At 34.9% G+C, this 12,411-nt stretch overlaps 1 protein-coding gene across 1 annotated transcript in view; it reads right to left on the bottom strand.

Annotated features, from left to right (window-relative positions):
* Positions 1-12,411, bottom strand: part of DNAH14 (dynein axonemal heavy chain 14) — a 279,895-nt gene that overhangs the window by 242,886 nt on the left and 24,598 nt on the right. The window contains exons 3-6 of the mRNA XM_058169855.1: positions 8,044-8,208; positions 5,896-6,008; positions 2,652-2,714; positions 1,108-1,246 (exon numbers count right to left, since the gene is read on the bottom strand). Coding sequence (XP_058025838.1) covers positions 1,108-1,246; positions 2,652-2,714; positions 5,896-6,008; positions 8,044-8,208 — 480 coding nt within the window. The remainder of the gene's footprint in view (positions 1-1,107; positions 1,247-2,651; positions 2,715-5,895; positions 6,009-8,043; positions 8,209-12,411) is intronic.

Below are 12,411 nucleotides of genomic sequence, written 5' to 3'. Positions count from 1 at the left end.
ATTTGATGCCTCCAGATATCTTGTCAGCCCATATGTGTGTATGAATGTGCAGAGAGGGAAGGAAGAAAGAAATTGAATGGCTTATCACACTTTCAAACTACTATTAGTTTTAGTATAATAGTTAATATATAGTTAATTAATAGTTGATCGAGTATATGTCATTTCCTAATAAGAAATGTACAGTAGCAAGAATGCCACAATGAATACTTCTATAGTAGAGCATAATCATGAACGTAAAAACATAAAAACATGACCTTTAATTTGTTTTTCTTTTAACATTTTCCAGTTCCTCATACAAGCTATAAACTTGCATGTAACATACAAAATTAAAGTGTGAACTTGAATCAAAAAAAAAAAAGGTAATAACTGAACGAAAAAAAACCTGTCATCTCACACTAACAGTTCAGAATAATATTGGTGGTTGGAAATAGAAAAAGAAAAAAGAACAGTACATTAACACATTCAAGTTATATGTTTCTTTACATTTTTTCTATTCAGGTAATCCTCAAGTTACAATTGGAACCAAAATTTCTCATGCCAAGCAAGGCCTTTGTTAAGTGAGTCATGCCCAGTTTTACACCTTTTTTGCCACAGTTGTTAAGAAAATCATTGCAGCTGTTAAGTGAATCATATTATTAAGCAAAGCAGGCTTCCCCCACTGACTTTGTTTGTTAGAAATCAGCCGGAAAGATCACAAATGGTGATTACATGACCCAGGATGTTGCAACCATTGTAAATACATGCTGGTTGCAAAGTGCCCAAATTTCGAACATGTGAGCCTGGTGATGCTGTGACAGTCATAAGTGTGAGAACTTTTTTCAGTGCCATTGTAATTTCAAAACGATCACTAAGTGAATGGTTATAAGTTGAGAACTACCTGTATATTTATTATTTGTGCCTTCAAGTCAGTGTTGTATTCTGTAACTTTTTTGGCAAGATTTTGGTTTGCCATTGTCTTCTTCCTAGGGCTGAGAGAGTGACCAGTCCAAGGTCATCAGCTGGCTTTTATGCCTAAGTCTCCCAGTTTCTAGCCTGATGTCTTAACCACTACATCAAACTGGCTCTTCTTTCTTTTTTCCCCCACACATTTAAAATATTTACTCTCACCTTTATGAAATTTATAGTTGTTTTTTCAGATGATATGGACTTCTCTGGATTACTCGCATCTACACACAAGGTTTGGAGGTAAAGTAAGCAACTTTGCAGTATCTCATCAGCAGAAAATAGTTGCTTATACAATATCATTCTACAAACAGAATAATATCAATATTTTAAATTACTACAAGTTTTCAGTTTATAATAATAAATAAGTAGACATATGCCTTGGAATTCCGCAATTCATCTTGAAAGTCATTACCTCACATATTTGGTTGTCATATATGGATTTATTTACTTTGCCTCAATGGTTTGCCTATTGCTCAATTAACAGAAAGATGTAAACTGGATAAGGAAGAATTCATTGTTAGCAACAGAAAAACTGATTTTGAGTTGGATTTATGTACTAATAATGAACATGTGATTGCTAAGATGCATAAATTACTACTGAAAATGAATATGGAGGATGAAATGTTAAATATTATATGATCAAATGGGCAAGAAACTTTGATTATAACATAATCCTTGATCAATGGGAGAATATGTGGAGTAAATAATATGTGGTGTGCATAAGAGCACAAAAGTGCCTACCGTTCCTGTCCTATTGTTCCCTTCATTATATCAAATTAACATAGCTGTTGCATACTTTTACTTATATACATATATTTTTCTTTTATGACGTGTTGTTTTTTATTTATGTCGATGTTTGTGTATACTGTTGTGACAAAATGAAATAAATAAATAAATAAATAAAGGACTGAAATGTACACTGAATAATAACTTAAAATAGAGAGATGATGTATCATTGGCATTATGATGTTAATTTCAGAGGATTTGTATAAGGGTGTGTCAAAAATATGTTGGAAAGGTATACAATCTGAAGTACTTTTTATTACTTCTAGTGGCCATGTAAGAAAACTAAGACTTTTTGGAATCAGATAAGTATTTTTAACTCTGACAATTCTTGGACTGAATGTACAATTGAAGCCAAAGGCTTTTCTTATATATTACAATTATCTGCTAGGCTTCTCTATGCACAGAGATGGAAAGACTCACATATACTCTCAATGGAAGAATGGATGGTGAAATTAATAGAGTTCAGAGTGCAATGGAACTACTAACTTTCATGGAGCAGCTAACTCCCATGGTAGCAACAAAACAATCAATTCTTGTTGACTGTTTCTATCTCCATTTATGGTCCCCAGTCCCACTGACAAAAACCATGATTTTATGGTCTTTTAGAAAAGCAATAAGGTGGGGGTCAATCGTACCACAGGGGGAATGATGTTCCATAAGTAAATCACTACCAAGAATGCCCATTTTTGTGGTTCTACCAGATGAGCACCTAATCGATGGGACCATGCATTCTTAGCTCCTTAACACATGCGCTATTATCCTTAAAACATGCACATATCCTCAGTGTGGAAGTTATCAATTTGATTTGATTTTTCCCTTTCAGATTGGTGTTTTATATTTATTATTTTTTAAAAGATGCTTCCCATCTGAAAAAAGGGTAATCAACTCATTCAGTACAAATATCTGTTCTTTATACTTACTGATTTCTCTTTGTTTTTGAATACTTAACAATATTTTTCCAGAGGATAAAATATTTCTTTTTTCTGAAAAGAAAAGAAAAACCTTCTGAGAAAGAGAGAAACAGATTTGATTGTATAATCAAGGATTATTGAGCCAGAGGTATGTAATTTATTTTATATAATAATTACCCACAAATATTATACATTTAACATAATTTCATATGACTAAAATGTAACTATTTTAACAGAATATGGCAACCTTCCTTGATGGCTTACCCACTGACTTGCTGAGGAAACCAGCAGAGAAAATGGCAAATGTTAATCACATGATTGCAGGGCATTTGACAACTGCAAAAAAGTTTCCAAGTACCCAAAATATGGTCAAATGATTATGGGGAGGGACATGGCATGACCATTTACAATGGCTAGAAGTACTTTACAGACTGTAAATCACCCATTCTAAGGCCATCATAAATGCAAATGGTTGTAAAACAGCTGGTCGTAAGTCACGGATTACCTATAACTCATTACTTCATTGCCAAATAGACAATTGAAGCATATTCTATATGGGACATGAAATGAAGACAACTAAACGTCCAAAATGCAATGGTTAGAATGCTAACCAAACAAATTGTGCAATCTAACATCAGTACTCCCATTGTCACACCAATCATTTTTGGCTAAGAGAGGCACCAGACACATAGCTTTGACCAGAGGTGCGAGTGGGGCATAGGGCATGGGAATATTGGCCTCATGGAAAATTAAATGTAGCTATTCTATGTCCAGACAAAAACAAAATATTAAAGTCCCAAACTAAAACAATACTACAGAAAAATAAAAATAAAAGACACCAAAATATTAAAGTCCCAAACTAAAACAATACTACAGAAAAATAAAAATAAAAGACACCAAACTAGACCAACATGGTTGCATAGCTCTCTGAAAAGCTGAAGACAAGAAGGACAAGTATAAAAAATGAAAATAGGGATATATAACTAAAACAGAATACCAGCAAATAGCCTGAATCTACAGAGATGGAGTGAGAAAGGCTAAGACTAAGACTTGCAACAAATGCCAATAATAATAGCAACAAAAAAAGCCCAACCCATCAAGAGCAGCATAGTGGGAGTTCAAACAGATACACAAATCAAAATACAAAAGAAATGATTTAAAACACCTATCCACAAGAACCAGATGGTTCATATCCCACAGTACTGAAAAAGCTGGCAGATGTGATCTCGGAACCGCTGAACAAAATCTTTCAGAGCATGGGGGAACTGCCAGAGGGTTGGAAAAGAGATGATGTGATTCCACTCTTCAAAATAGAAAAAAGTGGATCCAAGAAACTATAGATCAGTCAGCTTGGTATCAATACTTGGGAAAACTCTTGAAAAAAGAATCAAATAGCAGATCTGTGAGCACCTAGAAATGAAAAAAGCAATCACTAGAAGCCAACATTTGTTTGTTAAAAAGGAAATCATGCCAGACAAATCTTATTCCCTTCTTTGATAAAGTGATTAAATTAGTGGATGATGAAAATGCTGTGGATATAGTTTACTTGTACTTCAGTAAGGTATTTGACACTACTCCTTCTACAGCCTACCTCTTGATAAGAAAGAACAATGTGGGATAGACTATACCAACACCAGATGGAGTCACAGTTGGCTGGCCAACAACACTCAGTATGTAGTCGTTAATAAAACTATATCTACAGAAGAGAAGCATGCAGTGGAGTACCTCAAGGTTCTGTCATAGGCTTCATAAATGATCTAGATGAGGGAACAGAAGGGTAACTCATCAAATTTGGAAGGAATTGTCAACACCTTGGAAGATAAACTCAGAAGATAAACTTTGATTCAGAATGATCTTGTCAGACATGAGCATTGGGCCCTAGCCAAACAAGATCCAATTCAGTGGTGAGAAAAGCATGGTCCTGCACTTACTGTAGGCAGGAAAAACCAAATGCACAGATATAGAATAAGTGGTACCTGACTCAACAATAACTGCAAGAGGGAGCTTGGTGTCCTCACATACCATCATTTAAATATGAATCAGTAGTGTACTGTAACTGCCAAAAAAACAGATGAAGTCTTGAGCTGCATCAACAGAGGCATAGCATCAAGATCACAAGAAATGATAGTATTACTCTATACTGCACTAGTGAGGCCATACTTGGAATACTGATTTTAGTTCTGGTCACCATGATATAAAAAAGATGCTGAAGCCTTAGAAAGAGTGCAGAGAAGGGCAACAAAGATGATAAGTGTCTGGAAGCTAAATCATATAACAAACAGTTAAGAGAACTAGGCATGTCTAGTCTAATGAAGAGAAGGATCAGGGATGACACAGCTCTTTTCCAGTACTCGAAGAGCTATCACAGAGAAGAAGGGGTCGACTTATTCTCCAGAGCATCTGAGTGTAGGACAAGAAGCAATGGATGGAAGCTTGTTAAAGACAGATGCAACCGGGAACTAAGGAGAAATTTTCTGACAGTAAGAGCAATTAACGAATGGGACAACTTGCCTGCAGAAATTGTGGGTGCTCCATCACTGGAGGTTTTCAAAAAAAGATAGGACAATCACTTGTCCTGGATAGTATAATGTCTCCTTTTTGGGAAAGGGTTGTACTGGGAGATTTCAAAGGCTCCTTCCAGCACTTCTATAGAAGGCTCATAGAAGGCTCCTTCTATGACATACCATCTGGTGTAGTCTTAAATCTCACTGCATGTATTTTGAAAGCTGGGTTTGAAATGAAGATGTTCAGTACAGTAGGAAGCTAGCTTTATATTAAGATGCAAGAAGAAATACCCCTGGGGATCTATCCATGTTGCTATTTGTGCATATTAAGATTATGTTGTCCTATCTCAAATGCTGAAATAAAAAGTGCTATAAATTGGTAACCCTCAATGTACATTGTGATTTTTGTTTTTTGAAAGCAAAACTCTGAGGAAAAATCCCCCATAATGAATTCGCTGAATACAGTTGACTATGAATCTTCTGTCATGAGATTTAAACTTCCGACATAGAGAAAAGTGCAAAAAGGAAAGGCTTTGAATTGGTAATCATCTTTTGATGCATAACACAGAGAGTTATGGATGAATGAATATGGTGAAATGAATTTCTATAGAAAATCTGTATAGCTGAAAAATGCTAGTTTCCACACTGAATTGTTTTGTCACACATAGCCAATCGCAACATCCAAAATATCCTACTACAGATTGAGTAAATAATTGCAGACATATCTTTGTACCATAAATATCTCTTACCTGAAATTAAAGTATAAATCCATGTTATGTAACACATTATAAAGTTGCCTTTCATATAACCATTCCATTACTGGACATATTTCCATTTCTTGTTTTCCACACACGGAAGTAAACTGGAAAATAAGGCAAAAGTGAATTAGGATATTTAACTATATTTCAGTATTTAGGAATTTACATTCCATTGTTGGGAGAAATATCCATCTGGTTCAGTTCCAAGCTGGGAGAAAGACACTGGAGACAAAATGGAGGCTGGAGGCTGATTGGAAAGATGGTCCATTTATTGATGAAACAGAAGCACATGGACTTGAAAGTGGGGTTTTTTTATACCTTATCTTGGGCTTTGCACTTGAGCTTCCTGTTCCTGTGCAAGAGAGCTTCCTGTTCCTGTGCAAGAACATGTATTCTATTGGCTGTTGTCAAACTCCCATGGAGACATGTAGGGGTTATGTAGGGGTCATAGCTGGGGTTGTCTGAGCTCCCAGTTTTAGTTGAAGTTTGAACTGCTGAGATGATGCAATGAAGAGGCTTTGGTCAACTCCTATTGTGGCTGAGGGCTAATCCTATCTTTGTTGGATCTTGGGTGAGGGTATTTGCTTATGAAGAGATCTATCTCTTTATCTCATAAGTGCTGACATCAGCTGAGGGCTACTAAAAAAGGGGGCGGCGGCTGTCTCCAAGAGCATATTTTTCCCTTTAGGGAAATATAATAGTCTTCCTTTTTAATATTTCATAAAATATTTCATTCTTCTACGAGCGGGGTGCGTCCTAACTTTCTACATCATCATCATATTTTTAAAATAATTTTTTAAGGAAAATCTGATTGCTCAGATTTATAGCACATTCCCTCAACAATCCTGCAAAAGGAAACCACAATAATATTTGCATAAAGCAAGAATGAGTAGCATCTGGTCCACAGACTACGTACAGCTCCATCTGCATCTTAGCACCTCAAATTTATATTAAAGTTTGGTGAGAAAATGGCTTATTTTTTTATTTAAAATGGATTATTATTTTTGAATTTTGTAAAGTGATTGTTCAGGATGGAAGCCATTTGGCTACAAGAAACCTACTGCTGCCATTCTAATTATTAGCGCTCTACCCCATGCAAGAAACATCATAAACAATTCACCACCACCACTTCTCTTGCAGTCTTCTAATTTCAGAAGCTAAATATTGATAATGATCACTAATTCCTCAAATATTACCTACACCTGAAAGATAAATAGACAGCAATGACAGAAAAGTGAACCTGAAAAATCTGTTCTGCTCCATTGCACTGTAATGTTTCTATATTTTTACCTTTAGAGGGTGCTGGTGAATTACAAAAAGAATAAATAGTGATGTAACTATCATTCTTTGCCATTATCTTTTTAAGGAGGGGAGGGGGAGAATACTGTGCACAAACTATCTTTGTGGCCTGCAAACCACCGATACTTTTTTATTCAAACCCTTTTATTTTTATCAATTCTTTTATTAAATAATATATATAAGTATAGCCAATATGATGGCGACCAACCATCTTTAACAGTCGCTACAAGATAGTTGGAGGGTGAAGTACTTGGCATTTTATTGGAAAAAAACTTTCTTGAGGAAAAAAAAATACAGTGGCTCAAATGGACACAGTATCCCAAAGGCAAAAAAATGAATAAAAAGCAAATTTTATCCACTCTTCCTTGTTCTTATTGGGAGGGGGGGAGTAAAATGAGCAGAGTTGATATTTTCAGAACATTTCTATTCTATTCTATTCTTCTATTCTTTTAGAGTTTACATTAGAGTTTTTCATTGTTTGATCTACAGTTCAGAAGCACAGTCAGAAAAAGGTCACAACCGATCTGACAGTGCTTACCATTCTCTTCTTGCACAAGCTGTCCTTCTGAAAAAACATATACGGAGTACAAGTGCGAATTAATATTTTTCAACTGCTTGTCTGTGTTTTGTTGTTATATCTTTCCTCAGGGAAATGCAGATAAAGTTTTATTTTATTTTGTCATTTTATTTTATGCCTCAATTCAATTGAATTCTAAGGCGTGCAACTACTGCACAAGGACTTTACATTTCTGCAGAAGTATAGGGAAAAAAATCTAGAAATAAGAAATAATCAGGGAACAGTAATTTGCTATTTCTGGACTGTGAAAAGTGATTTGTTACCTTGGATACATATGAGGCACTAATAGTCCAATATTCTTTACTTTGTCTAGCCATATTTGCAGAGACTACTTGAAGATCATATGGATTGTAGGCTGCTTTGGGGTCATCCCTACTTCTTATAAGACAGTATATGTATTCTCCATCATCTTTCTTTAATGTGTCATCCTGAAAACAGTAATCAAGTTGTAAAATGTGAATTATTTATAAAAACTAAAATTGTTAATACAGACATCATAATTCATTTTGTTAAAATATATAGGATATACCGTAGTTGAGGTACTTATTTAAGTTAATTGATGTAAAATAGAATATATTTTTACATTTTAAAGGTAATATTCAGAAAAATTGAAACACGTTCAGAGAAGGGTCCCGAAATCCAGATCATTTAGAATGATCAGGAACTAGAAACCATGAAGTGAAACTGAAACAACTAAGCATTTTTGCTTTGCAGAAAGATGATAGCAGAGTGTAATGGTACTCTTTAACTACCAGAAAGTAGTCCGTTCCAATGATTACATATGATTATTAAATAAAATGAATAAAAGATCAAGGAAAACCATAAACTTCTGTTAGCATACATAACTCTACTTAGGAAATAGGAAGGAACTACATTGTGGAAGCTTCAATAATTTTAGAAAGTGTTTTCAAACATTTCCTCTCATTCAGCTATCAGTATAATAAAATAAAATTTCCATTAGTATTCTATTTCTCCTCCATAATGCATAAAACATTTGAAACAATTTTATAAAGAACTTCTTTATTCAATTTACGCATAGTTCTTAACCAAAATTTTGAGATGGCTTTAAAAATAATTGTCGTCTTTGTAATGATTCTGCAATTAATTAGATATTGACAGAGTCACAGGAACCATGAAATATTTTCATAGATTGGCTGTTCCAGCAAAATCAAATTCTGTAATTAAAGAAAAGCTAAATTATTTCTTGGACAGTGAATGGTTAAAATATTAAATAATCTACATCACGGGTGTCAAACTTGCGGCATCACGTTGCCAACACTGACAGAGTTTGTTGCAAAATCAAATCCAGGAAGCACACACAGGTAAACTGATTCAGCAGGATTCATTAACCTCTTTATAAACGTTCATCAAAGTACCTTGATGAACGTATCTTTTCTTTTATGTACACTGAGAGCATATGCACCAAGACAAATTCCTTGTGTGTCCAATCACACTTGGCCAATAAAAATTCTATTCTATTCTATTCTATTCTTTATAAACATAATAAAACATGGAGTAATATATACAATACCATGTGGTTCTTCAGTTTCAGATCAGTTCAGAGAGACAGACTAGCCTAGTTCAGACATGTTTGCAGCTTCAGAGTTCAGAGCTTAAAATCTAAGCCATGCCCAGACTTCTTGCTTAAGTTTTTGTTTCTAAACAGCACTCATTGGCTGACCCAGTTGCTGTGCCTATTCATTGGCTCACCTTGTTACCATATCTTCCCAGTCATGAATATTCTGAAAAACATATTTTTCAATGTTTTTTCCCTTAATGGAGCTGGGGTGGGGGTGGGGGTGGCCTACACATGACACATCCAGCTCGCAGGCCGCCAGTTTAACACCTCTGATCTACATGTTAAGATAAACTACATAAGTAGCTGTTGCCAATTCCTGAGGGAAGGTATCTGGTCACTGATAATTGATAACCAATTATCAATTGGTTAGGAGCATTAACTGAGCATTAATAAATCCAGTACCCATTGTTAATAATTTACTCATGAAGGGCCATTTACATTCCAGCTAATAATTTTTCTATGGGTTTCTTCTCACTTGTCCCTCTCATTCCTTCTTGAGAAGTATTCTTTAATATTTAATTAAGCCACTCAAATGTAATTCAGCTATTGTATTCTATGAGTGGCAGAGAAGAACTATAACTGTCTTTGCTTGGACCTCTGTGTTTAGACTAATGTCATGCTAACAGCCAACCTAGAAAATGTATAGTTAACCACAGTATCTCCTAAGTTTTTGAAAAACAAAGAGCCAAGGTTCTGGTCTAGAGAAAACACAGAACTGTTATTGCCAAGGGAAACAATAGCCATCAAGAAAACAGGTGTTAGGGTCCCAGGGAGGAATCCCTAGTTTTCCTACTAAACCAAAAGTGCTTTGTCTTTTATTTTAGCCAAACTAGTACATTTTATGCAAGAAGCAGATAATGAAAATCTAGAAAGTAGAGTCTTTCAAATATCCAGAACTGCAGAGCTATGTTTGAAGAACAAGTGAAAGAAACCATGTTAACTTGGAATAAAAACTTTGGTTATAGCATCGATTTAGACAATTGGCAGGAATTATGGGAAAGAAATAGATAACTTATAGGGCCGTGGTGTGGCTCAGGCTGTAAGATAGCCTGTTATTAAACACAGCTGCCTGCAATTACTGCAGGCTCGAGTCCCACCAGGCCCAAGGTTGACTCAGCCTTCCATCCTTTATAAGGTAGGTAAAATGAGGACCCAGATTGGGGGGGGGCAATAAGTTGACTTTGTATATAAATATACAAATAGAATGAGACTATTGCCTTACACAATGTAAGCCGCCCTGAGTCTTCGGAGAAGGGTGGGATATAAATGTAAATTTAAAAAAAAAACTTTAGCTACCATGTATAAAGAAAATCTATACAAGATGTTCTATAGGTGGCATCTCCCACCCACAAGATTAGCCAAAATGAGCAAAAATCATTCACCGATGTGTTGGAAATGCAAGGCAATGCCAGGGACTTTTCATCATATGTGGTAGGAATGCCCGAAAGCCAGAGACTTTTAGTATCAGATAAAACAATGGCTAGAAGGGATATTAATTCAAAATATAGAGTTAAAGCCAGAACTTTTCTTATTGGGTATTACAATGGACAAATATGACAAGGGAAAAATATATCTAATGTACATATTCTAACAGCAGCAAGATTGACCTTTGCACAAAACTGGAAAAATAGAGACCCCCTCAGAAGAAGTATTAGCTAAGATATTAACTTGCACCGAAATGGACGGGTTGACTTTTGGAACTCAAAGATAAGACTGAAACAGAATATTATGAATTCTGGAATAAATTGTATCATTGGTTGGAGAGGAGGAAGAATGCTGGGATAAAGTTTCACTGATGAGTTGAAAGTTTAGAAATCTTTATGTTAGTTTTCTGTGATAGATAAGAATGAAATTGGTATTGATGTAACTTTTATAGATGAAAGAATTTACGTGTTTGAATTGTGATATATGGTATATACTTGTACAGCAAAAAGGAACTGTATTTGTTGCAAGGTAAAACTTAACAGAAATGTCTAAACTGGAAAAGTCACACCATGTCCAATGTTTTAATTGTATTATTAATAAAAAACTTTTTTAAAAAATATATCCAGAACTGCAGTAAAATACATGCTTCTAAGCTCAGCCATCTATCACTAAGGTATGGGAAATAATCTAGGAGCTGCATGCTATACATTCTTTTAGTGGTATAGAATGACCCAGTAAGATTTCTCTGCAGTGCTGTGCTAGATACTCTGATAGACAAGGGTGTCAGGTCTAATGATCTTTCAAAGATTTGTGTGGGTCAGAGAGACAGCATTTCTTTTTTGCTCCTTTACTATTAAAATGAAGGAACGTAGCCCTTCCCGGATAAACAACAATAAGACTCAGAGCCATAGATGATTGTGATGATGATTTCCATTACTGCCTTGCTGTTATATCTTCTATTTTGTATCTTCTAGAAAAAAAATTAACAGACACAAAACCATATCACAACTATTTCACAAAATCTTCAAATATTTGTTAGACTCTTTGCTCCCAAACCTCTGCCTCTTTATTTTCACTATGTCTCTTATTCCCTACCCATTTGTTTTACAAAGAACATAATTTATTTTGATTGTTTCTTTCTGGTCAAAATACAGAAAAACTTCAGAATCTCCCAAGGCCTTCTCTTTTCCCAAAAGTCCCTTCTGGTATCTTTTTCTTCCTCCTACCTCTAGTTTAGGCAACTCAATTTGCTAAATGTAAACTTCTCTAACAATCCTCATATAGCCTGAAGCCAGAGATTTTGAATCTAATAGCTCCAGCCTAGATGGTCACTTTACTAAGTATTTGAGCTTCATATTGTTTATATCTATTTGGAGTTTAATTTAAAATATATTTTATTTTTATTCTGCACAAATATTTTCACTTCAGAATCTGATTGCTATTTCCTCAACTATGGTAATAGTATTAGAATGTCCTGTATTTTTGCTATTTCAAATATAAATTATTTGAATATGTTTTATGTGAATTATGTCAGTAAATCTCATCAATTGGAATAGACTGTTAGTGCTAAATATGCTACTTGGTCCTAAGTCAAACTGCATATTTTGAGGAAAAAGAGACTCACAAG

This window comes from Ahaetulla prasina, chromosome 1, assembly GCF_028640845.1.
Source record: "Ahaetulla prasina isolate Xishuangbanna chromosome 1, ASM2864084v1, whole genome shotgun sequence".
Lineage (NCBI taxonomy): Eukaryota > Metazoa > Chordata > Lepidosauria > Squamata > Colubridae > Ahaetulla > Ahaetulla prasina.
Note: the sequence above shows the minus strand (reverse complement) of the source record. Positions and strands in the feature narration are given on the sequence as shown.